We start from the raw sequence: 27,284 nt of genomic DNA, 5'->3' as shown, positions 1-27,284 counted from the left end.
GTGCTGTTTCTGTATCTACAACCAATTAAGGCTGTAGTCTGCCCTTCCAGGCAGACGGAGGCACTGAGGCAGCCCCCCACAGCATGTGCTGAGACCTCAGGGGACTGAGCACTGTGTCAGGTGGACAGGAGGCAGCATGCATGGACACTGGAGTCAAGAGCTTCTTGCCCTTCAGGGACTCACAGGGTATTTGAGGATTCCAAATGGCTCAGAGGCACATATACACACACACAAATAAAATAATGCCTGTTTTAAAAAATAGCAAAAATGCAACAACTACAAAGCAAAATCATATTAATTGAATTTGGATGGATCGATATGAAAGTGTTTTGGCCTAGCACTTAGAATGGTGCCTATCAATAAATGAGGAAAGAAGTGGGGTAAAGAAGAAGAGAGGAAGGAAGGAAGAGGGATGAAAGGAGAGAAGGAGGAGGGATGGAGGAATCGAGGGAAGGAGGGTAGGAGGGAAGGAAGGAAGGAAGGAAGGAAGGAAGGAAGGAAGGAAGGGTTACTCAGTCAGTCATGGAAGATCTAGCTAGAAGGAATACATTTCCAAATTGGAACCACCTTTTCTTGTTTCATCAGATAGTAATCACTTGGAAATCCCATTTTATCTGCTTAGAAACTAGTTACAATTTGATTCAATGAAACAAAATAGGGATTCCTATATTCTGGGGGATTACATATGTGAGGCTCACCTTTCAGCCAAATCAGCTAAAATCACCCTTGTGTAAAATTCTAGAGGTATTACACGTGAAGAGCAATTTTGTTCAGAGAATAAGGCACACCCAGGCACTCTTGCCAAAACAAAGTGAACAACCCAAACCTCCCAACCAGAGCCCTGGAAATGCTGTAACTGGACTGGAGTTCCTATCTCAGGATATCAAATGGCCTAATTTTACTGATTGGTTTTGGAACTATATCTTTCACTGAAATCTAAAAGCTGCTGTCTTGCTCTATTTTGTACAAGCGGCCAAAATATACTCTCTCTTGCCTTGCCCTTGATCTCAGTGAGCTTCATCATGAGCACACTGCTTGTACCTTAATAACTTTCTTCCATCAGGGACACCTTGGTGGCTTAGTGGTTGAGCATCTGCCTTTGGTTCAGGGCGTGATCCCAGAGTCCTGGGATCGAGTCCCACATTGGGCTCCCTGCAGGGAGCCTGCTTATCCCTCTACCTAAGTTTCTGCCTCTCTCTTTCTGTCTCTCATGAATAAATAAATAAAATCTTAAAAAAAAAACAAAACACACAACTTTCTTCTACCAGAGTGCTGGAAGCGGGGACATGAAGAAGGTGCCCTAAAATCATTGGCGGAAACAGCAAAGGAATGCTGATTGCACCTGGAAGTGCTCCAAGGTGCCTTACAGGTCACTCAAAAAACCTGTCAGCAAAGACTTACAGCTTACTGTGTGCAGACACTGGTGGAGGATGTATAGAAAGTAAGACATTAGCTCATCCTCAGGTAGCTGACAGGATCTTTGGGAGATAAAAGCACAAGACAAGACAGGGTGAGGGCAGGTGCTGCAAGAGCTTAGAGGAGGAAGTTTGCTTTAAACTGGGGAGTAGTAACTTAACTCCCTTTTTTTAGGCTTTTTTTTTTTTTTTTTTTTTTTTTGAGAGAGAGAGAGAGAGAATAGGACCGCAAGCACATGAGCAAGGGGAGGGGGAGGGGCAGAGGGAAAGGGAGAAGCAGACTCCCCACTGAGCAGGGGGCCCAATGTGGGGCTCACTCCAGGACCCGGGATCATGACCTGATCCAAAGGCAGATGCTTAACCAACTGAACCACTTAGGCGTCCCTAAACTCCCTGACTTTTGAAGGGAGCAGTCACTGCTTATATATACGTCTTTTCATCGATCCCTCTCCAAGTCTCTCTTCTCCTCTTCCCTCCCCCATCATATGGCAAGAATAGAAAGACAATAGTTGACACCAGAAGATCCAGCCTTTCTTCCTGACACATAGAAGGTTTTAGAATCTTCTTCTATAGCATCTGAATGATGCAATGTAGCCTGGCAGGCTAGTGGGAAGGATCTCCAAAGAATGAACTACTATATCATAACAAATGAAATACAACACAGTTGCATTCTGTAAACTGCTAAGCCCTTACAGAAATGTAAGCTTTTATTGTTGCTATGATTATTATTCAGAGTTTAACTTGATCCAAACTATACTGAAGAGAGAACCTTGTGTCCTTTTGGACAATTAGTATGAACTCACAATCGTTAAAATTCTTTTTATTAAAACAAATGTGAACACTTTTTAAAAGTAATCTCTATGCCCAACTCCAGGCTCAAATTCACAACCCTGAGATCAAGAGTCATGTGTTCTACAGACTGAGCCAGTAAGGTGCCCCCAAATGTGGACACCTTTAATGAAATTATTTAAGTAAGGCTCCTAGAGTACCCCTCCTTCGTAACTGTAAATAGCATTGAATGAGACTGGGAACTTGGCTCTGTCCTATATCGACATGGGTAAAACTATTCAGTTTCCCAAAAGGCATGACAAAAACACTACTTACCCAAGGTTTTCCGAATCAGATAGAGCTGATCCACATCTGATTTTCCTGGCCACAGAGGTACCCCTGACAGCAGCTCAGCAAAGACACAGCCAATTGCCCAAACATCTACTGGGGGGCCATACTGTGTGTCCCCCACCAATAGTTCTGGGGAGCGGTACCACCTAGTAGCCACGTAGTCTGTGTAGTAGTCACTGGGTCCAGCTGGCCAGTGATGGCACATGGAAAATAGAACAATGGAAGACTGGAATCAAAACTGAGAGGGGGGGGAAGACCTAAGAAATCAAGCTTGTGTCCCATCTTATGGCTTTTCTAAATCAACGGTTTCTCAATACTGGTTGCACATCAAAATCAGTTGGAATACAGTATTTGTTAAATTACTAATGCTTGGGCCCCTTTCAGCCCAGTGAAACAAGAAATTTTGGGGGAGAGTCTGGGGAGGTATCAGTATAGTTTTTATAGTTACAGCTTATAGTTTCCCCAGTTGATTCTAATCCGCAGCCAAAGTTGAAAACCACTCTTCTAAAATAGTACTTCTGAGAAGTGCTATCTTAGTGAGAGAAAAAAAAAAGGTAGAAACCAGGAGAATAATATACTTTTTAATAACCACTTTCCTGTGGCATAATTTACATATAGCATACATTTTTAAAACACTATATGTATCTACATATTTTCAGTAATTACAAATTGTAATTTAGGGCAAGCTCAAGCCCAAAATATATAAAAAGTAGCATTCTATAGCATCTAGAGCCTTTCTCATATAAAGGATCTTTCTGTCTTTTACAATTACTTAAGGAAACATCAATACTTACTCAAAAGTCGGGCAAATCCAAAGTCACAAAGCTTAATCACTGAATGTTTTGTGATGAGGATATTTTCTGGCTTCACATCTCTATGTATGCACTAGTCATAAAAATCAAAACAAAAACAGATTATCAAGGAGCAACTATAATATACGGGATTATGAACTCATGAATATTTCACAGACATTTGAGAAATCATTAAAACCTCTTACTGGTCTTTTGGATAAAATTTTTTTGGCTATTTTTGCTATTTTGCAGCCTAAAATTAATCTAGTACCATATTCATTATAGCCCGAATCATCCCAAATTCCTAAAGGGCCCAAAAAGGACCAAAAAAGGAAGAATGGAAAAAAATGAAAGTAGGGTAGCCCGATAAACAAGTAAGGTTTTAGTATAAGTATACCCCCATGAAGTTTTCGTGACATGTTTATACCAAAAAATTATGATGGTTTATCTGAAATTCAGATTTAACTGGTGCTTGCTTGTACGTACTCTGGTAACCCTAGATGAAAGGGAAAATGTGAAAGACTCTGGGCGAGGCCTGCATCATGGCTGCAGGAGCTGCAAGTTGATGCATAAGCAGAATTCACAGATCAGTTGTTTAAGTGAGAACAGAACACGGTCCGCCTGGTAAACAGGACAAGCCCTGGGCCTGCTGAGATAAGCTAGGGAAGAGAAGGGCGGGAACCAGGAGCTTGCCAAGAGACCTCCCTTCCAGCTCTTGACATTCGTCCTGACAAGATAAACAGAGTAGGCAGTGCTTAACCTCTGGGGAGAGTCGCTAGATGTCAGCTCTGTCCCACACACAAGTGTTCTTAGAACTACGTCCACCCCCGCGGGATGTGGCCCCCATTCCATAATTTAGACTCCAGTCACCTGTGGTTTCCAAACCACAGCTGACATTGTTTAACAGGCTAATGTTAGAAGAAAGTTTATGACTCTTCACATGATTTTCTTATTAAATAACAATTCTCTTGGCAAAGAACAAATCAACAACCTAATTAAAGATTACATAAAAACAACATTTGGGTCAAAATCCTGTTCGGGGTTCCTAATACTCCTTCTTCTAAGCGTTTTCCTCTCTGGAGAAGAATGTTGGATCCTGCTGGAATCTGAGAGACCCTCTTCAGCTTGCAGCTAAAACCCTGGGGTATTCTTGACTTTCTAGAATTTGGAGAGAGGACAGAGGTTCTTCTTGGGCTTGGCCTACTTTTCTCCCTCCAAAGGACTTCCAGGGTGGGAGATCAGTGACAGTGTTTCCCCATGAGTATTACTCTGGAAAATTTGAGGGAGAGACAATTTCTGAATTATTTTTTTTACTATCTATCTGGTTCTCAGCAATTAATGGCTCTGAGATCGCCATTCTTTTACCACTGGCTTCACATACTACTATAAACGGGTACACCCATGAATATCACGATGACAGATGGTCAGAAGTACTTGCAAGCTAGAATGTGTTCCAATTCTGTTCTGAGAATTCTACATAGGTTTCTGCATCCTCCCCAACATCAGTACATGTGGCTGACCAGAGCTTCAGGGACTCTCCAGGAACAGTGAGTGGTATGTGTTGTATCTGATTTTCTTCACTAGGGCCTTTATAAGGTCTCTCTTGCTCCTGCATCCTAAAACCTGCTTTCAGGAAAGTGCTAACCTTCACTTGCTATAAATAGCAATGTAAGGTGTCCACATTCCCTAGAATCCATGCATTTTGACCAGGATGGTAGCCTTCAGCTAGGTTGAGGCTCACTAGGGAGAAGTGCTGGCTACTTTCATATTTTCTACTTCTCAGGAGGCAGCTTCAGGAAAAAATCATTTAGAACAGCCCAGGGCAGGGGATTTAGCCCCACCAGCTAAATTGACCCTGGCAGTAGATAAGATGACACACTGCAGGCAAGCTGCCCTGGTGGCCAAAATGAAGCTCTAATATTGGAATCTAGCTTCTGTGTGCAGGGAGTGGGCAGTGTTGTACTGGAGGGAGCAGCCACCTTCCCAGTATCTGTGGCAACTCATCTCATGGGTAGCAGCTTGCTGTGCCTCCTACCCAGCCTCGCTATAGCCAGGAGTATCAGAGGTGTCCACTGGGCTGCTTTGCTCCAGACATGGTGCTCATATCTCACCAACACAGACACTAACATTTGAGCATAGTGCTTGGGACTCCACCTACTGCAACTCAAAAGGCATGAGCCACCTGGGGTTCCCCTCCCAAATTCCAGAGCATCTTGACAGTCCCAGACCAATACAGAATTCAAGCGAATGGGATTCTACTTTAAATCTGAGTAGTTGCTCATCAGTATAAATCTGTAACTTCTTCCTTAAAATCATAAAAACACATCTTTTATGTAACCTGAACAAGAATGGCTAGATTGGTATTTTTAGCCTCTACTGACCACAACCAGGCTTCTGAAGATTTGAGTGAAAACATATATCCACAAAAGGAGGATATAAATTTTGTACAAAGGCTCTACCTCAGCTAAAAGGCAGCTTTCTGATTTTTCAAGGATGATCATGAGACTTACATCGTGTTTATGGCAAAAATTCACAGCTTGCAATGTCTGCCAAGTTATGTTCTTCACAAGATGTTCTGGTACCCTAATAAAAATAAAGAAGCGACACAAACACATTCTTTAGTGTAGCCATGGAATTCAGCTCAAAAATAGAAAAAAGAAAGTAAGACAAGCTTAAATAGTGACATATCCATCCAGTCATCTAAGGCACAGAGCAGGTCCGGAGTGTAAAGAACATGGGCTCAGCATACTGCTGGGCTCTAGGGATGGTGAGGTAAATACAACAGCAATACAAACATCTCCTTCTACAGGAAGAGACCATGAAGACTCATGGGGTTTCCACAAGTATTTATGTCCACCTACCTCAAACACCTGTGATGCCATCGGAAACCCACCTGCTAATTTGAGCTTCATTTCCACAAGAAGCTTTTCATTGATGGAAAGTTAGTTAATAGATAGTATAAAAGATGTTGCTATTTTTTCTTTTTCTTTTTTTCCAAGTTGCCCAAACTAATGCCTTGAGACAGAATTCATCTTTCATGCATGGGCACATGGTTTCTCCAGACTCTCCAGGCAGCAATTTTTTAGGTAATGAAAGATTTTACTGCTGATAGAGGTCTACATTGCACACCACGTAACAAAAGTGAATAATAATTTAAAATTTACATGGGCATCTTGGTTCTTTCCCCACACTGCTTCTCTCTGATAGCTAGGTGCATCTCACTCCCCATCTTTCTGCTCTGTCTTCGCTCGCAGTGTCTAAACTTGGTGCCACTGCTCCCAGCACTTCTTCCCCGACACTCAGCTTATATAACCTAGGTAACCAATAGCCCTAGCAGATCCTTCACGTGAATTAGAAAAAGGCACCTTGGGGCAGCTGGGTGGCTCAGTTGGTTAAGTAAGCATCTGCCATCAGCTCAAGACATGATCTCAGGGTCCTGGGATTGAGCCCTGGTCAGGCACTGCTCAGTGAAGAGTCTACTTCTCCTTCTCTCTCTACCCCTCCCCCTGTTTGTACACACACACTCTCTCTGTCAAATAAATAAATAAAATCTTTTTTAAAGGAAAAGGTACCTCTTCTGGGAGCATTTAAAAAATATATTGAGCAATGAGTGAAATGACGACAGAGTATTTTTAGAACCCCCCACCCACCAGCTGGACTTACTGTTTTTATGAAATAAACATTAAACAATGGTGTTGTGGTCCTCAGGCAGAACTAATAAGTAAACCAGGGAGGAAGCTCTTGGGTAGTTGTGTTAAAGTGACCAAAACAAGTCACTTCTAGGCTCTGGGAAGGGGCTACAAGGCCACTGTTGTCACAGACCAGATGTTCAGGAAATCCTTTCAAGAAGATCAGAGGACGCTTGAACAGAGGATGGGCCAACATGGAGGAAACAAAGAGGCCACTGCCAGGAAGAAGAGCTGGGACGTTTCTGGTCCAGAACCACATCCCTAGGCTTGAATTTGCTTCTTTCCAAATTCTCTCCCATGTCTTAGTGCCACATAGGTACAATGCTAGGAAAACTTACCTGTTTAGAAAGAAGGCCTAGAAAAATGCAACTAAGATGAGGCACATTTTAGGGAAAATGTTTCCCCCAGCCTCCACTTCTTGTCCATAAAAGAAAAGGAACATATTTTGATTATTTAGTGACTTAAACATTAATTTAAGGTTATCAGTGCCGGGCCACATTAGACTCTAAAAACATTTCCCAAAAGAAATTATGCAAAAGGAGCATTTAAAAGTAAATTATAATAGCATATTATTAATCCTTCTCTAAGGCTGAGCTCATTATTACACAATCCTCAAACATCAAAACCACCTAGTGTCATCCTGAGTTAGCTGCTCATTTCACTTCTTTATTACCCGGGTTCTTTGAAATGCCAGGGCCTCAGACGTTATCTCTAAGATCCTTTTTAGCTGCTGATGATGATGATTGGAGCCAAGTTTTTTGGCTGCTGAAGAAGGGAGTTACGAATATGGGAAGGAAAAAAAAATAGAATCTGTTCTGTGGTGTTGGGCTGGAATTGGATATACACATACGTACAGAGGCTACTGTGCCAGAAAGGGCACCTTCTTACACAGGGTGCTCCAGAAAGCTTCTCTGCTTAAGTCAACAACTGAAGTAGTGGTTACAGTGGTGAGAAGGGCCAAGATTGGGGCTATATTTTAAAAGTATAGTCTTCAGGATTTTCCAAGAGATTGAATACGAGAGACAGAGAGGAATCAAGGAATGATGCCAAGGTTTTAGCTTGAGTAGCTGGTCCATGGTGGGTCCCTTTCCTGAGGAGAATGCTGAGGGAAGAGCTGGTTTTGAGAAGGGAAGGGTAGATATATTGAGATGCTTATTGAACATCCAAAGGATATCCTGGGTAGGCAGTTCTGAATTCACAAGGAAGGTAAGGCTGGAAATATAAATATGGGAAGCCTAAACATATGGATGGCATTTGGAGCCCAAGGACTGGATGAAACCACGTAAGGAGTGAATACAGAAAAAAAAGAGAAGGTCAAAGTCCTGAGGCCCTACAACAGGTAGAGGTCAGAAAGTAGAGAGAGATTCAGCAAGAGACTAGGGTTGAGCCTGGAGGAAAACACAGTGACACTCAGGAAAACAGTGTCACTGAGGCCAACAGAAGAAAGTGTTTCAAGGACTTCTGGATTAAGACGCTGGGCTGAACAAACCCATCTAATTTCACTCCCTTTCCAAAACTGACTATAAATACACTGACAGATTTTTTTCTCAAGACAAAACCTACATGGCCAGAGAGAACAGGAGAAGAGGTAACAGCAACACATTTGGAATCTGGAAAACAGGTAGATGAATGAAAACTGGCAACAGATTCTGGAAAGCTGAAAGCTAAGCCAGAAGAGGAGAAAGTGGAAGAGCAACCCATTTATTCCAAAGAATCCTCCAAAGGTGCAGAAACTGGCCACCAAGATCACTATGGAAGTGGGAGCAAAGGGGGAGTGTAGAAAATCTGTTTTGGAAACCATCAAATCCCTAGATCCCTTCCCCCATTTTATTCCAATAGGGAACACTCCTTCCCCTACCTAGTAGAAGGCTAGAGTTTTGTTTTCTGAAGAGTGTAGCATAGAGGACATTTGGTATAGCTGAGATAGTGAGTACTGTTCCAAAAATGGAGGATTAAATGATTATGTACATACATACTAATGCTGAGACTCCCCAGCCTTTTTCCCTCACTACCTTCTGACAAAGTTGGCAGTCAGACTTCACTTTCCAAGGAAAATACTGGAAGACTTTTTTTGGGGAAGCTCAGGAGGAAAGATCTGAAAATTCTGACATTGGGGTACCCATCAAATGAACCAGCCAGATAACCCCACAGTGAAGCCCAGAGCTTCCAACAGCACCCTACTCTTAACCATGGGCAGACAACCAGAGACTATATGATGCCCAAGAGAAGCCTCAAATGAGAAAGGTAAAGGCCAAAACCAACAGAAAAAAGCAACTTAAAAGAAATAGAAACAATGGATAGTGAAGAGAGCATTAAAAAAGAAAAACAGGGGATCCCTGGGTGGCTCAACAGTTCAGCACCTGCCTTCGGCCCAGGGCATGATCCTGGAGTCCCAGGATCGAGTCCCACGTCAGGCTCCCAGCATGGAGCCTGCTCTGCCTGTGTCTCTGCCTCTCTCTCTCTCTCTCTCTCTCTCTCTCTTTATCATGAATAAATAAATAAATTTTTTTTAAAAAAAACATCCTTTCAGCCAGAACTGCCATCTTCCAGTAATTTGCCAAAATGACCAACACAAAGGGAAAGAGAGGTACCCACTATATGTTTTCTAGGCCTTTTAAAAACATGGAATTGTTCCTTTGGCCACATACGTGTGAATCTGCAAGAAAGATGATATTGTGGACATCTGGGGAATGAGCAGTGTTCAAAAAGGAATACCACACAAATGTTACCACGGCAAAACTAGAAGAGTCTACAATGTTCCTCAGTATGCTGTTGGCATTGTTGTAAATAAACAAGTTAAGGGCAAATTCTTGCCAAGAGAATTAATGTACGCATTGAGCACATTAAATACTCAAAAATCCAAGACTGCTTCCTGAAATGTATGAAGGAAAATGATCAGAAAAAGAAGGAAGCCAAAGAGAAAGTTACTTGGGTTCAACAGAAGCACCAGCCTGCCCCACCCAGAGAAGCACACTTCATGAGAACTAATGGAACGGAGTCTGAATTGCTGGAACCCATTCCCCATGAATTCATGGCATGATAAATGTAAAGAAAATAAAAGACCTCAAGATTGTAAAAAAAAGAAAAGAAAAAAGAAAAGAAAAACATGAGTATTCTCAGAGAGAAAAGGAAAGCTGTTGCATCCATGAAATAAGAACAAGATACTATAAAAAAGCAAGAGGACCAGTCAGAATCCAGAATCCAGATAATAGAAGGCCCAGAACAAGAAAATAGAGAAACTAAAGGATAGGACATCAGTAATAGCTCAAAATTTTCCTTCTTGGGTAGAAGGGGCTCACCAAGTGCCAGCATAAAAGATGAAAAGTAAGGCTCATGATTTTTATAATTCAGAATTCTGTGAACAAAGAGTGTTCCCTGAGCTTCAGGAAATTTAAAAAAAGAAACAGGACTTCATAAAGGAGTGGAAAATAGAACGGCAACAGACTTCCTAACACTGGAAGATAGAAAGCACTTAAAAAAATGCCTTCAAAATTTTGAAGGCATATTATATTTTACCAAAACACAAACATACAACCTCTACCCAAACAAAGTATTGGTCAGATTGGAAGAAAAAATAAAGGTTTTTTTAAAATGCAAGTGCAAGGTCTCAATCTACCTCTCTTTTAAACCTCTCCTACACTGTTTCTCAGGAAGCCCTTGGAGCATGCACCCCACCAAAAAGAAGTAAACTATAAAAGAAGATTATTGGAAACAGAGAAAACTGGACATCTGACACACAAGAGGGAAGTGATGGGAATGTCCAGGAGGACGGGGAAGGGAGATGGCATATGATAAGGACATTCCAGGCACTGAAAACAACCCATCCAGATTGGAATAGCATGATGCAAGAGCAGGCATGTTGAGGGCTGCTCAACATGTTGCAGGGTGATGTTGAAGTCATCACCATGCCCTCTGCCTTATACTGTCTCAAATAAATATGAAAATATTTAACTAACAAAAGCTTTGGAAGAGTCCACATTCATGTTCACATACCAGCTCATGCTTTCCTTGTAGGCTGTTCCATAAACAAAGTCAAGTTATAATCAGAATGGTATAAGTAAAATTCAGGATGAGGGAAAGTAGGCAATTGGGTTGTTGTCATTAGGCTGAGCTCCTTACTTACATCCATCCCCAAATTGGGAGGGTCTTGACATTAGAGAAAACATATACAATCAGTCCAATCTAACAAACCGGAAGCCATGTTTTGCTTTGCCTGATGTAAGTTTACCTCTGCCCTGATGTGTTGGTTTCACAAAATGACTCTCAGAAAGTAATCTTCTGTCTCTCCCTTCCAAGATTTTGAGTAAAGGTTATACTGTGACCCTAATGTCCTAATAATAAAATTGAAATGAGAGAAACATAAACAACTGCTGTATGATAATGAAGAGATCAAACTCATTTTTAAAAATATCATCAGATACATGAGAGATGGGAGAGACGATGAAGAAAGAACATAGATCTTTTCCAGCATTCTTAACACTTCAGCCATCCTTCCAGCTACTGCTCTTCTAATGTGAGACAGTACAAGAAGCCAAACAACATTATCAAAGCTTTATTTCTACACAAGGCTACAACAAAGATGGGGAAGCAAGGACTGACCAAGCTCCTAGAGAAATAATATGTTCTTAGGAATTTATCGATAGAAATATTTATGCCAGTGGTTGTTCATTGTAGTCTTGTTAGTAATAGAGAAAATCTAGAAACAATCTAAATATTTATCAGTGGGGGATTGAATAAAGAAATTGTGGTATTTTTGTATAGTGGAATGCCATGCAGCCATTTAAAAAAATACAAAAGTTGATGTTTAGAATCGGGACACAGCTCCTGAATACACTTTAAAAAATGCCTAACTGGGGCAGCCTTGGTGGCTCAGTGGTTTAGCGCCTGCCTTCAGCCCAGGGCGTGATCCTGGAGACCTGGGATCGAGTCCCACATCAGGCTCCCTGCATGGGGCCTGCTTCTCCCTCTGCCTGTGTCTCTGCCTCTCTCTCTATGTGTCTCTCATGAATAAATAAATAAAATCTTAAAAAATAAATAAATAAAAATAAAAAATGCATAACTTATGAGGTAGAGTTCAATCCATTTAAATACAGATATGTAAAGAAAAATAATTAGAAAACAATTTCTCAGCCTGTTTATTTTATTTTTATGTTCCTGTGTTGCTTGAAACATCATTGAAACAAACAGTATGTCACTTTCGGTCTAAAAAGAGATTTTTATTTTTATTTTTTAAAAGATTTTATTTATTTATTAGAGAGAGCTCAAGGTGAGGAGCAGCAGAGGGAGAGAGAGGGAGGAGCAGAATCCTTGTTAGATACAGGGCTCAACCCCAGGACCCTGGGATCATGACCTGAGCTGAAGGCAGACACTTAACCAAATGAGCCACCCAGGCACCCATAAAAAGGAGAGATTTTTAGTGTTTTTATAAAATTTGTGGAATTCCACTGCCCAAAACTGAAAATATGCAGTAGTAGCCTTTTCCCACCAGATGTTCTTTGCACAAACTGTATTAGAGTCAGAGGCAGACCCAGGGGTAATGGAAAAGAATCAGTATTGTGTCTGGTAGCACTTACAGAGGAGTAGAAAAATGAGGAGGGAATATGGAAACTTAGTCATTTACCAAACTTTGACAGAGGAGAGACCAGCAGTTGAAAGAATAATAAGTACAAAGTGTATTAAGTTCTGCAGAAGATAAGGAATGGAAATACATTTGTTTTGAGAGCAAATACAAACAATATGAGCACAGCACTGGGAATTATAAGGATATATATTTATGTCACTGTAGCAGGATATATATCTTGGGGCACAAACTTGCTTATTAGTAGCGACATGAATTTGAATCTTCTCCAAAAGCTTTCTAAAAGAGTTCAAGAAATGACAAACATGATAATAAAGAGATGAATTAGCGTCCATTTCAGATTCAAAGTAGACAGATCTTTGAGTCTGATTTGGCAAGAATTATTTTTATTATTTTACTAATTAAAACATTACTATAGTGATAAATGGAACATGGAGGAGATATAAAATACATAAAATAAAGAATATCTATTACAATGAAAACTCAACAGTATCACTATTAAGATATTAATAGTGTATTATTTTTCTTTTTTCTATCTATATATAAATTCTATGAAAACGAATACATTTTTATTATAGCATTTTTATTCATTTTGCAATTACTCATGAACATTTTTCTATTTCAAAATATGTTTTATCTATAAGCATGATTCTTAGTGGCCCCACTGTATTCCATTGTAAAGATATGCCATAATTCACTTAACCAATCCTCTATTATTGGACATTTCAGTTGTGTCCAATGTTTTAACCATAAAAAAATCCTTTAACAGTGTGCTTGGCTGTATCAGTCAGTAGAGCATGCAACTCTTGATCTCAGGGTCATGAGTTGAAGCTCCATGTTGGGTGTACAGCTTATTTACAACAATTTTTTAATTAAAAAATGACATTAAAAATCCTTTAACAATAAACACTTTTACAACTAAACCTTCATGCATGTCCTCAATTATTTTCTCATGGTAAATTGTTAGCAGTAGGATCACTTAGTCTGAGATTATGTCTAAGGCTTTTAATACATGATAGCACACTGCCCTCTGGACAGGGTGCTACAGCAGTGTACGGATAATTCCCTTTGACAATATTAGGTTTTAGAGTTTTATTTTTATTTTTTTTAAAGATTGTATTTATTTATTCACGACAGACACAGACAGAGAGAGAGAGAGAGGCAGAGACACATGCAGAGGGAGAAGCAGGCTCCATGCAGGGAGCCTGATGTGGGACTCGATTCCGGGTCTCCAGGATCACGCCTGGACTGAAGGCGGCGCTAAACCGCTAAGCCACCAGGGCTGCTGGTTTTAGAGTTTTTAATTAACATAACTATCTTAAAAGGAAAAATCATCAAAACAGTATTATTATTATTACACTTCTTCAAAATCATTTTGTAAGTATCAGTTTATTGGTTTGCTAACTTGGTCATTCCACAACAAGTACTGGGGCTGTACCAAGTGCCAAGAATTAAGCTACGAGATGCTGGGGATACACAGGGGAGGAAGACCCAGCTCTTGGCCTTGAAGATTTTATAGTTTCCTGTGCAAATGGGGTATGTAATGGAAACAATCCCAGAAGATGAGATGGATGTTAGAGAAAGGAACTCCTGACTCCTCAGTGTCAGCTAAAAGAGTCACCACACAAAGTCATATGAGTTGTATCTGAGGTGTATCTGTACCACCACAGAAGGGTAGTAGCCTACTATCGTCCTGCCATCAGATGTCAAAGCAAAGCTCTACTTTGCAATCATAGTTATCTGGTAGAGGAGAATACGTGGATTTATGACAAACACAATATACAGCTCCATTTTGAATTGGAAATAAATGTTTCTGGATAGTTCTGTTTGATAGTGCCCATTTTACTGCTGCTAATGCCATGGTGAATCAGGATGCTTAGCAGGTGGTGTGAAAGAAGATGATTTGAAGAGAAACTGATTTTAAAATCTGCTTCCATGTATACCTATCTTCATCCCTGACAGCCACTCACCATGAGCCCGCCATTTTACCTTCTGATTACAGGATTTTACGCAGAGGACTGGCATGATCCACTCTGTATTTTAGAAATGTATGTACTCAGAAATACACGAATAAAGTAATCACAGGACATTCTCGGGCCAAGTGTACCACCCTATGGAGGACCTCACCTGACCCCAGGATGGGAAAACAGTGGCATCAGCACACTCTCCTTTGTTGATGTTGTTTAACAGAGGCTGAGGAGAACAGCAGTCTTCTAACCATTAGGGTATCACATCCACAATTCACACCATCACAGACCTGGAAGTCCCCTTCAACTCTATCTGGTCCTAAACTCATTTTCACAGGTCAGAGTGCCTGGAAGCAACTTGCCAAAAGTCACACATGTGACACCAACCCACTTTTACTGGGAATGTGCTTACAAAGTGTTATTTTATTTAATTAATTAATTTATTTATTTATTTATTATTTATTTATTTATGAGAGATAGAGAGAGAGGGAAAGGGAGGCAGAGACACAGGCAGAAGGAGAAGCAGGCACACAAGGAGCTCGATGTGGGACTCAATCCCAGGACCGCAAGATCACTCCCTGAGCTGAACGCAGATGTCCAACCACCCAGGCGTCCCACAAAGTGCTATTTTATAGTATGAGATTCTTTAATTGAAAAAAAAAATGTTCGTATGAATTTCAAAATCATTAATTGATATGGTTTAATGACATTTATTCCTTAACAATGACAAGCAAAAATTCGAAATAGCATTTAAAATAGTTTGGAGAATTGCCAAATAGTATAATGGAAAGTAACTTTTATTTTTAAAACAAACTAACAACAACAACAAAAACCCTTAAACTTCAAAATAAATGAATATAATCTGGCTTAGAATAAATCTTATTTTTCAATTTTGCTCATTGATTAGCATTCCGTAGGTCAATCTTATATTTGACAAACTATGGCATATTGTCATTTGGAAATGTTTCTTATACTTAACCACATACATATCTACTGGTCTTCCATTTCCCTTACCCACCTCCATTTTAAAGCAGTTTCTATTTCCTGGAACTATATCACATATTCTAGCCAGTGAGTTAAAAAAACAAAACAAAACAAAACAAAACAAACAAACAAAAAAACCTGCTTTCAAAACTCTAATCACTCCTCACCTTGTCCTTTTTTCCTTTTGCTCAAAGTATATGCCAGAAAACTACTCACTCTCACCTGCCTTCAGCCCCCCCATTAATCAGTGTTTCTAAGTATTTTCCAAGTGACTCAATCTAAGACGATTAATCAGACTACCTGCAACATCTTCCTAGTACCACATAGCCAGGAATAATTTATACTAATAGGTTTAATTTAAGTGTCAGTTGCAAGATGTCAAATGAGCAAATATCAACATATTAAATGTTTTCTCCTTTGAACATGATTTCTCTGTATCAGTGACTTTCTGAAGGGAGATGCCTGTTCTCTTGGCCCTCTCTGGCAGTGTAAATTAATACCAAAAGCCTATGCCATGGTCACTTACAAACCACAAGACACTTTAATCCTATTTGCCTGGATATCATGGCTGATCATATGAGTACCACCACAGGCAAAGAGGAAGCTCTTGGTCAGGGCTCGAAAGCATTGTTGAAAGAGCCACAGCTTCCAGTCACTGGAGTGTGAATGTAAGCAGGAATGGGGTGCCATTCTACCCCTCTGATATCCAACGCCACTCTGCGTATTATCCCCAGCCAAAGCTGGGCTCCCAGGAGCCCAGTAAAAGGAAAGGATGAGATATCCTTCTCTGCTCACTTGTTTTAAGCCTCCTCACCATTCAACTCAAAGGCCACTTCCTCCAGGGTGATCTTTGACCCCACTTTGAATTATATCTTCCAGGGCCTGCTAATCATTCTAGCCTCTCCATCTGGCCACAGTGATTGGTCCCAGGGGTAAGCTGCATAGCCTGAACCTGAAGCAGTAAGTCTTCCACTGAACTTTGTAGCAGATGCTACATTCTTCTAGGACTTTCCTCTAGTAGGGCTAGAAGTCCTACTTCCCTGTAGAAGGGCTACACAGGGCTACCCAGGGCTACATGGCCTATGGCCATGCTTCCTAGTTCAATTTTTTCCTTCCATCACATGATACTTGCAAATCCCAAATCCTCCTTATAAGACTCATCTGCAAGGTAGAATGAAGCCAGAAGAGAGAAGAGAGAGAGAAAAAAAATCCACCACTGATGGTGCTCTGCCTTTGAAACATCCAGCTGAGGAGGCGTGGGTAGGCACCAAAATCTAGCCTATGCTCTGCTCACCAGAGAAAAGGACACACACACTACCACCCCCTTTTTTTTCCCAGACAAACCTGTCTGCTTACCAAGCCTTCTTGTAATACACACAAAGCAGCTGCATGTGCTACAAAAGGATGTGTGATAAGATCATCAGAACCTCCAGAATCTGCCCATCCTTCCTGCCACATTCTTTTTTCACTTACCCTTGCCTCAGTGGATTCTTATCACTTGTCACCAAAGAATTCCTGATCAATACAGCAGACCAGATATCCGGATCGCTCTGAGTGAAATGCCACGTTTGTACTAGCCTAAACCTCCTGTTGGCTGTTGTCTTTGGACTCTTGCTTTCAGTCTCCAAGTCCTTACAACTCCCTAATCAGGCATGACTAACTAATAGTCTTCCTTTTCTTTCTCAGAGACACAGATAATATAACAAAGAAACCAAGTTCAACCTAACAATGTTGCTGCTTTTTTTGTGAATATGATGAGTTATGATCTCATTCCCAACCTTTTCAGTAACTCTTCCGCTGTCAAGCCCAGCAGCAGAGAATGCTGTGCAAACACTGGCTGCTCTTGCCTGGTCTGCAAAAGAGCCATTGCAAATCTTAAACCCTGGTGTGTGGTGCTGTGTTTCATGTGTAAGGAATGATTACTCACCCTCTTTGGTGTCTATCCAGCTCATGGAGAACCGTGTGGTCACAGTACTCAAACACCAGGTGAAGCTTCCGCTTCCTTCTGAAGACTTCGAGAAGGTTCACGAGGTTGGGATGTTTGAGTTGCTGAAAATACAAAAAACAAGATGCTAAGCTGAGGCTGTGAAGTCTGGCTTTCTCTAATTCTGATCCAAGAAAAAGAGGGCTGTTCGTCCTTTAGGGAGTTTCTTGCCTTGGGTTGAAGGAGACTGTAGACAATGATCATACTTCTCTTAAGGAGCTGCTCATTAGCAGCTTATAAATGATGACAGCTTCACCCAGACGGATGGTGAAGGCAAAGAGAGAGATAAGAAGTCCGGAAACAGGGTGATTTTTAGTTAATGCAAACTTACCCTGTAAGGCTCAGATCAAATGTCCCTTCCTAAGGAGGTGTCCCCGAATCTCCTCAGACTGGTTCGGCGTCCCTGCCTGCCTCATAACCCCCCTGAAAGATGTCTCCTTGGTGATCCTTTAGAATTACTAAGTAATAGTTCATTTGACTGTTCAATGTCCTCTGCTATCAACAGATACAATAGATACAATTCACTGAAAATAAGTATCATGACCTCAAGATTCTCGTTTTCTCAAAATGATGTGGCTGAAGTCCCAGCATGGGGCCTCACACATAACAGACATTCGATAATGATTTCTGAATGAATGAGTAAATCATGTTTCCTAGGTTAATGAAACACTTTAAAACAGAAGAATCCCACTGGAAGACACCCAGGTGGCTCAGTGGTTGAGTTCTGCGTTTGGCTGGGGTTGTGATCCTGGGGTCCTGGGATTGAGTCCTGCATTGGGCTCCCCGCAAGGAGCCTGCTTCTCCCTCTGCCTATGTCTCTGCCTCTCTCCCTGTGTCTCTCATAAATAAATAAATAAATAAAATCTTTAAAAAACAACAATAGAAGAATGAGGAAGACTGTAATCTTATGTGCCTGAAGGTGTATATCTAGAGAAAAAAAAAAAAAGGTCAGGAATCAAACTTGTGTTGCCAAGGATAAATCTTGTAGTTAGCTTCCTGGACCCTTCTGTCCATAATCCTATCAGAAGGACAACAATTAGGCAAATGAATTATAGAGAGGAGAGTCAAAATGATTAACTTCCTTCAGGGTGTGAAGGCCTTCAGGCAGCAGTTTAAGAAACAAAAGAGGAAGCCGTAAAGTTTCTTAAGACCTAGTCTCAGAAGCCAGGTGACACTACTGCTGCCTCAATTCTAGCAGTCAAAGCACAGCACAAGACACCCCCTGGCCCCAGATTCAGCCCTGAAGAAGCCTAGGATGAAGTACCTGAAGAGGAGGGAGGCCCAGGTATCCTAGCTGAGCTCAGCCCCCAGCCAACTCCCACCTATACTCAGCTGTAAGAATGAACCCAGGCAAGACAAGCTGAAGGAACACTCCACTGAGTGTTCTCTGAGTGTCTCACAGAATTGTGAGAAATAAAACATCATTCTTGTTTGGAGCTACTAAGTGTCGGGGAGGTTATGCACCATCAGAGCAACAGATAACCTGTACTGGGTCACAAGGGGACTTCTAGAAACTACGGATGCCCATGCCCCATCCCCAGAGACCCTGAATTGGTCTTAGGTAGGGCCCAGGCCTCTGGCTTTTTCCTCAAAATTTCTCCAGATGATTCAATATGGAGCTGGAAGTATTAATCATGGACAAGCAGATACTTCATAAGTAGTAAAAGGTGGAAGGAAAAAAAGTGAAGATTCTGAACTACCTGCTGCATCACATTTGTGCCGGCAATGAGAAGAGAAGTGGCCAGCAAGAAATACTAAATAAGACAGTTACTTTCTCGTTTTCTTTGTAAAATCCCTCTGTATCTTCAAGTTGTGAAATTCCTCCTCTAGATAGTACATATGATTAAACAAATATAAAATAGCCACGATACCCTAAGGGCTGTTAGTCACATGCGGGCTTTAGAACAGAGGGCACTCGAAGCTACAAACCCCACATTTATGTCATCCTACCTGGAAACTTTTAGCCTGAGCTAACATTTTCCAGAACAGTAGGATAGATTTGACCACTGTCTCAAACCAAAGAATTGCATCAGCTTAGATGTCTCAAACAGAAAGCAAAAAAAAAAAAAAAAAAAAGTTCAAACAGGCTAAGTGGCAGCATGATGACAGAATCAACTAAAAGAGTTTTACTTTCAGGCTGGGAAAAATCATTGTCCATAGGTCCAGTCTTCAAATCTTAGATTCTTTAAAAAAATTTTTTTAAAAAAATATTTTATTTGAGAGATGGGAGTGTTGAGGGGGGTGGGAGTGTTGAGGGGGAGGGAGAAGCACACTGTCTGCTGAGCATGGAGCTGGATGTGTGGGACTCAGAGCTCGATCCCAGGACCCTGGGATCATGACCTGAACCAAAAGCAGACACTTAACCAACTGAGCTACCCAGGCACCCCCAAATCTTAGATTCTTTTATTTTTCCATGTTCCATATGTAGTCCTCCCTTATATCTCTAGCCAACCTTTTAAGCACAAGTACAAATATATCTATTAGTTGAATACCCAGACCTTCTCCGGGTTCCAAGACTGGTACCTCCACCCTGTAACATCTGGATGTGCAGGGCACTGGTACCTCAGGGTAAAACCCAAAGGCCTTCTCAATTTGGACTCTGCTTCTGTCTCTAGTCTCTTCTCTCATAACTTCCCATCAAATGCAGTGAATTTCTCTCAGTCCATTGAATGCTATGCTCCCTCTCTTCTCAGGACCTGTTCACCTGATTGTCTCTCTGGAACACACCCTCATCTAGACGTCACTTTCTCTGTCCAGCCTCCTCTCCCTAGCTCTGCCACACCTAGCACGAACTAAAACAACTGTAGTGCTGGAACCCAAGCATGGATACCCCACAAAAGGTGAAGGGGCACCATCACAACAGTATCCCCTGAACCAAGTGGGTCTATAAATAAATATACTACACCCATTTTTCTATTACTATTCACCTTTGGAAAACCTGACCGTAGTCACTGTAAGATATTCTTTTCAAATAACATGCAGATTTCTTTTCCAATTTGTGGCTGGTGTAAGTAAAATGTTGATGAACTACTTACTTGCTGGTTGACCTTAACTTTGAATAATGTTGGCCCTCAATTTCCATCCGCAGGAGTAGGAAGCCAAAGGGCTGCCATGACAAGCCACATAAAGCATACTCAACAGCTTCAGGCACACAGCTCTTCATGAAGGATAACTGCTAATATTATTGGGAGGTAGATCTATTTTTATTTTCTCTATTCAGTGTATTCAACATTTACTTACTTATTTATTTTAATGTGCATAAAGTCCTAAGGATATGGAGACAAATAAAGCAAGTCCCTGCCCCTACCCTCATGGAGCTTGGAACCTAAGAGGGAGAGTAGATATTGAACAAGTAATTACAGATATGATAAATGGTACCAAAAGCAAGTTAAAGGGTGCGTAGTTTGTGGATGGTGAGTGGTCCAGGGAAGATCTCCTTGAGGAAGTTAGGTAGACACCATCTACAAGCACCAGAAATACAACTTTATGGCTCTAGAGATGGCCAAGTTGCTTTCCAAAAGGATCATTCATATTTACACCTGTGTCATGAGCATGAGAGTACTTTTACCATATCATGGCCAGCTCTGAGGTTCATATAGACATTTAAGGTTTGTGATGTATATTGTCAAATCACTTCCAGCAACACAGGTCGCATGACTTTTAAACTGCTTATCTCTCCTAACCCCCTCTAAGAGATAACTTGTATATAATCGAAAATGGCCAATCACTTATTATTCCACTTATTTTCAGAACAAATTTAATTGAGAAAAGTTGATCACTAACACTAAATTCTAATTAGGATTATAAATATTAAATTAGAAAAAACTTTAAATTAATTAGTCACTGCATCTAGGCTGCCAGAATTCTGAGTGAGCAGAACACATTCCAGAGTAGCAAATATCTGGAAGTCATTCCCTGTTCTCGCTAATGCTCAACAAAAATTTAACAAAGATCTACAGAGCACCTGCTCTGCCTCAGGCGCTGTTCTAGGCTCTAGAGACACATTGGTGAATGGGGCAGAAGTCTCAGGCATTAAACAAAGGAGTGTCATGAAGAGCTCTGTATATAGAAGACATTGGGCTACCTCAGAGAAACTGTTCCTGAGGAAGTGGCCTTGAGCTGAGTCCTGGAGGGTGAGAAAGTCAGGAGTGGTGGGAGAGGTGGCTTTCCAGGTAGAAAGGGGAATTAGGCCACTTAAGGAACTGAAAGACAGTGTGGCCTGAGGGTCAAGTGCATGGAACTGAGGGCAGTCTGACAGAAGCTGAGTCCTGTAGGACCTTGAGGGCCATGCTAAGAAATTTACACTTCATCCTAAGTGTAATGAGAAGCTACTGGAAGGAATTTTAGCAAGATGTGATATGATAATACCATTTAGGTGTTTTGAAGCTCCCTAGAGTGGCCAGATACAGAATGGCTTGGAGGAGGCAATATGGTGAGAGATGACCAGGGCAGACCCCATTGACAGCTGAGAGAAGATGGTGGCTTGAACCAGGCAGAGGCAGGAAGATGGTGAGAAAGGCACTGTTGGGAGACATATTTTTGTTATTAGAATGTTCAGGGGGCACCTGAATGTCTCAGTGGTTGAGTGGCTGCCTTTAGCTCAGGTCATGATCCCAGGATCCTGGGATCAAGTCCCTCCCTCATCAGGCTCCCTGCAGGGAGCCTGCTTCTCCCTCTATGTTTCTACCTCTGTCTCTCATGAATAAATAAATAAAAATCTCTTAACAAAAGAATATTCAGGATGCAGTGATAGACTGGAGGTGAAGGATGAGGGAGAGGGAGGTATAACTACTCTTTTGGGCAGGTTGGCTTGGCAGGGACTCCGAGAGAACAAAGCAGAGTCATCAGGTTGGCTGGAGTTGGAGCTGAAGATAAAAGCTGGGGAGTCAGCATGAGTGTAAGTGAAACCATGGGTAGATGCAATTTCCCAGTAGAGCAAGCAAGAAAGGAAGAGGACCGCAGAACCTCACTACCAGAGACGTGTGGTGGGTGAGGAGGAAGCAGAGGAGAAAGGGAAGAAAGTCCCCCAAGATAAGAGAGAGGACAGCAGAGCATAAGGGATGGCATATCATAGAAGGAGGAAGTGGCCCCAGTGAGGTGATGGAGGCTGCTCTAAGGTCAAGTGGGAAGAGGCCAAAGAGGCATCCCCTGGGTGTGGTCACCGTGTGACCTCTCTATAAGCAGCGTCAGTGCAGGACTCAGACCAGGAGCCAGGTCCTATGGAGTTAGCATGTCAACCTTATATGTCCCTGTCTGTTGACCTTTAATTATAATTCCTTCCTATTTCTCAGTGTATGAAGCCAAAGCCTCAGGCCTGGTCTTATTTGTCAGCATCGTGATTTGCACACCACTTCTTACCAGTCGGGCCACACCAGCCTGTAGTTATTCCATATGGAGAAGGCTGGCCTGCTCAGACTCAGATCTACTTTCTCACATATAAAGTTGCCACCTTCATTGATACTGTTCTATTTTGGCTTCCCCTTTATTTTCTGTTTTGAAACACTGGTATTTCACATTATGCTGTGCAAAGAGGAATTTTCTCCGACACTGAAAAAAAAGCACTCCATTTTTGTCAGCCAAATTGAACCTGACCTTTACTTGGTTTCCCCTGAAGAAGTGAGGATGCTACATATCCTTCTTGGTCAGCTTCCTCTATCTGGTCATCTACGCTATGTCTTTACCCACCACTGGCCTGTTGTGATAAGTGCAGGTTTCTCCATTTGCCAAGGGCAAATGTTTGGCTCATTCAGCCCACAGCACTTTTTTTTTTTTTTAAGATTTTATTTATTCATGAGAGACAGAGAGAGAGAGGCAGAGACATAGGCAGAGGGAGAAGCAAGCTCCCTGCGGGGAGCCTGATGCAGGACTCAATCCCCGGACCCTGGAACACGATCTGAGCCAAAGGCAGATGCTCAACCACTGAATCACCCAGGTGCCCCAAGCCCAGAGCACTTTGAAGAATTTTGTACTGGTTGCCAACATTTCAGATCAGGAAATGTTACCTTAAAACCCTGGTTACCAGGATTCTCTTGAAAACGCGGCAGATCTAGCAATATTGGGCCTGCAGTCTTTGTGCCATCAGTGAGCTAGGGCCAAGAGGCAGCTGTGCGCTATAGATAAGGCCCGGACGCTTCAGTTCACCACAGACCCCACCATTGCCTACCGTTCCCAGACACTAAGGTCAAGTGAAAGCTGTCCTTTTTCATCACTCTTGTGTGATGAACTTTCTTACATGACAGTTAAAAGTGAGATATTTAATGTACCCATGTTTCTATCAAAAATGAAAAAAACATACAAGCAATAGAAATGACTGCAGGGTCACCTGGGTAGCTCAGTCAGGTAAGCATCTAACCAGGTCAGGTCATGATCTATAATCTCAGGGTCTTGGAATTGAGCCCTCTGTGGGGCTTCCTGCTCTGTGGGGAGTCTGCTTGTCCCTCTTCCTCACCCTCTCCCCCCACCCTTCGTGCTTTTCCTATCTCTCAAAAAAATAAATATATAAAATATTTTTAAAAAATAAGAAATGACTGTATATCTGAGGCAATTTACTTGCAGAAGTGAAACATTTCTCCCACACCTGTCTGGCCCTTGCAGGTAGTGGGTTTGTGACCTCTAACCTACGGAGTCCTTGATGGTCGCATGTTTCCAGATTGACTAGTACACAGACTGTTACAACCATGATCTCTCCTATCCTTAGAGTGTTAAGGATTCTCATTCTTTGTGTAGCAAGTGGAGGGATATTTATCCTGTCTGTGCTGTAGACAAAAGCAACGGTCTATTTTCTCAATGATCATATCCTGTTTTCCTTTCAATAGCGTTCTTCTCCCACAACTGTGACATAATAAAAGAAGAGACATTAAATTTTAGGAAGTGGGAGCTGGCTTAGTAAGATGTTTTTTACAGGCCTTTATAATTCTTGAACTTGACTCTATGTCTTAGTTACACATATACATTTGCAGGGATCTTTTATCAGTTAGCATTCACACAGAATGGAGCAAACTGATGCCCCCCTCCTTTATAATGATTAACCCTGAGGACTTCCCAAGGATTCCCAGGTCAGCATGTTACAGCCCTGTCAAGCACTTGAGATCCAGCAAGGTTTGGAGCTCAACCAAACCAAGAAGTAGAGAAAGAACCAAGTTCTTCATATTTCCCCTCACTCTTCCTTCTCCCCGCGATGAATGCTCTTAAAGAAATCATGAAACTCAATGTACAAGTTAACAGCTGCAGTACCCAATTTGCTTTGATTCAGAAAGAATGCTCTAAATTTCATCTTAACCCCATTTACAGACTTGTGAAGTACTCGGTATGGTCTCAATAGAATGATGCCACTGAAGAATTCACATCATAAAAAGATCAGTTCTAAAAATAATATGTAGATATCATGCAATTCTGATCAGAATCCAAAAAAAGTTTTTGTGGACTAGATAAAACACCCTTTACGTTCCTACAGAACTATAACTGTTTTAAAATTCCCAAGGGAAAAAAATAGTTGGGGCAACTTGCTTTACCAGATGGCAAAATTTTCAATAAAGTGCCTATAATCATTATCATCAGCATCAGCAGCATCATTAATAGGCCAGCAGGCTATTGACAAAGAAATGAACAAACTGAAGAAGCAATAAAAGTCTAGAATTAGATCCATTTAGTCAAGGGAAATTAAAATATAACTAAGGGAGTACTGCAATACAGTTGACAACAGTGTGCTTTATTTAAAATTGATTCTGGGAAAACTGGTTACCTATTAGGAAAAACAGAACCATATCTTACCACTCTACGTAAAAGAATAATTTTCAGATACGTTAAAAATTTTAGTATAAAATACCATAAATATTAGAAAAACATTTAGGAGAAACTTCCTATGACCTTAGGATGGAAGAAAGCAATCCTAAAAAAACAAGAGATCTAGAAGACAAAAAGATGAGATAGGCAAGTTTGGGCACAGAAGAATAAAATAATGTTGGGAAGATGACAGAAGTTCTGGAACAATAGGGATGTCTAGTGGCTCATTCGGTTGAGCAGCCAACTCTTGGATTCAGTTCAGGTCATGATCTCATAGGTGATGGGATTGAGCACCCTCCTGGGCTCCACGCCCAGCAGGGAGTCTGCTTGAGGACTCTCTCCCTCTGCTGCTCCCCTCATTGTGCTCAACTGTGTGTGAGCTCTCTCTCTCTCTCTCTCTCTCTCAAATAAATAAATAAATCTTTAAAATAAAAGTTCTGGAGCTGCATAGTGGTGATGGTTGCACACTAATGTGAATGCCCTTAATGTCACTGAACTATACACTTAAAAATAGTTAAAATGATAAAATTTATGATATATTTATTTCACCTTAATAAAAAAAATAAATAATGTTGGTTTGGTAAGAAACAAAAACACTAGAAAGAATGTTGAAAGACAAATAATTGGCAGCGAAATATTTGTTATGACAAATAAAGGGCTCCTCCTATTACAAAGACATCTTTGTAGTATGAAGTATTACAAAGACATCTTTGTATTACAAAGACATCTTATGTAGTATGAAGAAAAAGACACCCTAGTGGGAAAATGGACAAAAGATAAAAGCAGATAGGGACACCTGGGTGGCTTAGTGGCTGAGTGTCTACCTTTGGTTGGTTGTGATCCCCAGGTCCTGAGATAGAGTCCTGCAGGAAGCCTACTTCTCCCTCTGCCTATGTCTCTGCCTCTCTCTCTGTGTCTCTCATGAATAAATAATTAAAATCTTAAAATAGATAGATGATAGATAGATAGATAGATAGATAGATAGATAGATAAAACCAGAAGAGGAAATACAAATGATCCAGAAACATGAAAAGACAATTTCACTAGTAGTCAGAGAAAGGCAAATTAGATCAACAATGTGAAACAACTTGTTTTGCTAACAGACAAACGTTTCACAAATTGGTAACGTCCAGTGTTGCCAAAGATATAAGGAAATGGACTTTTTCACACTTGGCTAGTTAGACTTTTGGGGAAAGTTACTAGCAGTATTTATTAAAACAAATGACCCAAAAACTATGGTCCAAAGATCTGAGCACATATCTTACCAAAGAAAAGATACAGACGGGAAATAAACATATGAAAAGATGATCAATATATTTTTTCACTAGGGAATAAGAATTAACAGAAACAATGAGATACCATTACACACCTATTAGAATAGCTAAAATTCAAGATCAGCTGATGACACCAAATACTTATGACAATACTGAGCAACAGGAACTCTCATCCACTACTGGTGGAAATGCAAAATGGGGCAGCCACTGTGGAAGGCAGGTTGGCAGTTTCTTACAAAGCTAAACATAGTTGTACCATACGATCCAGCAATCACACTCTTAGGTGTTTACCCAAATGATCTGAAAATCTATGTCCTCATAAAAACCTTCTCACAAATGTTTATAATGGCTTTATTTATAATCACCAAAAATTGGAAGCAAATTGTCTTCCTATATGCAAAAGGATAAAAGATTATGCTCCATACATACAATGGAATATTAGTCAGCAATAAAAAGAAATGAGCTATCAAGCCATGAAAAGGCATGTATGAAATTTAAATGCATACTGTTAAGTGAAAGAAGCCAGTCTGAAAAGACTACACATTGTATGATTCCAATTATATGACATTCTGGAAAAAGCAAAACCATGGAGACAGTAAAAAGATTAGCGATTCCCAGAAGTTCAGAGGACTGGGGGAAAATCACAGGTGAAACAGGATTTTTAGGGGAGTAAAATTATTCTGCATGATATTATAATGGAG

The 27,284-nt window shown here is 41.0% G+C and overlaps 1 protein-coding gene across 3 annotated transcripts in view; it reads right to left on the bottom strand.

The window, feature by feature from the left end:
* Positions 1–27,284, bottom strand: part of CDKL1 (cyclin dependent kinase like 1) — a 56,417-nt gene that overhangs the window by 8,518 nt on the left and 20,615 nt on the right. For all 3 annotated transcript variants that reach the window (XM_041757737.1, XM_041757736.1, XM_041757738.1), the window contains 4 exons: positions 17,471–17,592; positions 5,836–5,908; positions 3,329–3,419; positions 2,520–2,720 (listed from right to left, as the gene is read on the bottom strand). In XM_041757737.1, the coding sequence (XP_041613671.1) occupies positions 2,520–2,720; positions 3,329–3,419; positions 5,836–5,908; positions 17,471–17,592 (487 nt within the window). The remainder of the gene's footprint in view (positions 1–2,519; positions 2,721–3,328; positions 3,420–5,835; positions 5,909–17,470; positions 17,593–27,284) is intronic.

This window comes from Vulpes lagopus, chromosome 6, assembly GCF_018345385.1.
Source record: "Vulpes lagopus strain Blue_001 chromosome 6, ASM1834538v1, whole genome shotgun sequence".
Taxonomy (NCBI): Eukaryota; Metazoa; Chordata; class Mammalia; order Carnivora; family Canidae; genus Vulpes; species Vulpes lagopus.
The sequence above is the reverse complement of the archived record's forward strand: the minus strand, read 5'-3'. Positions and strand labels throughout refer to the sequence as shown.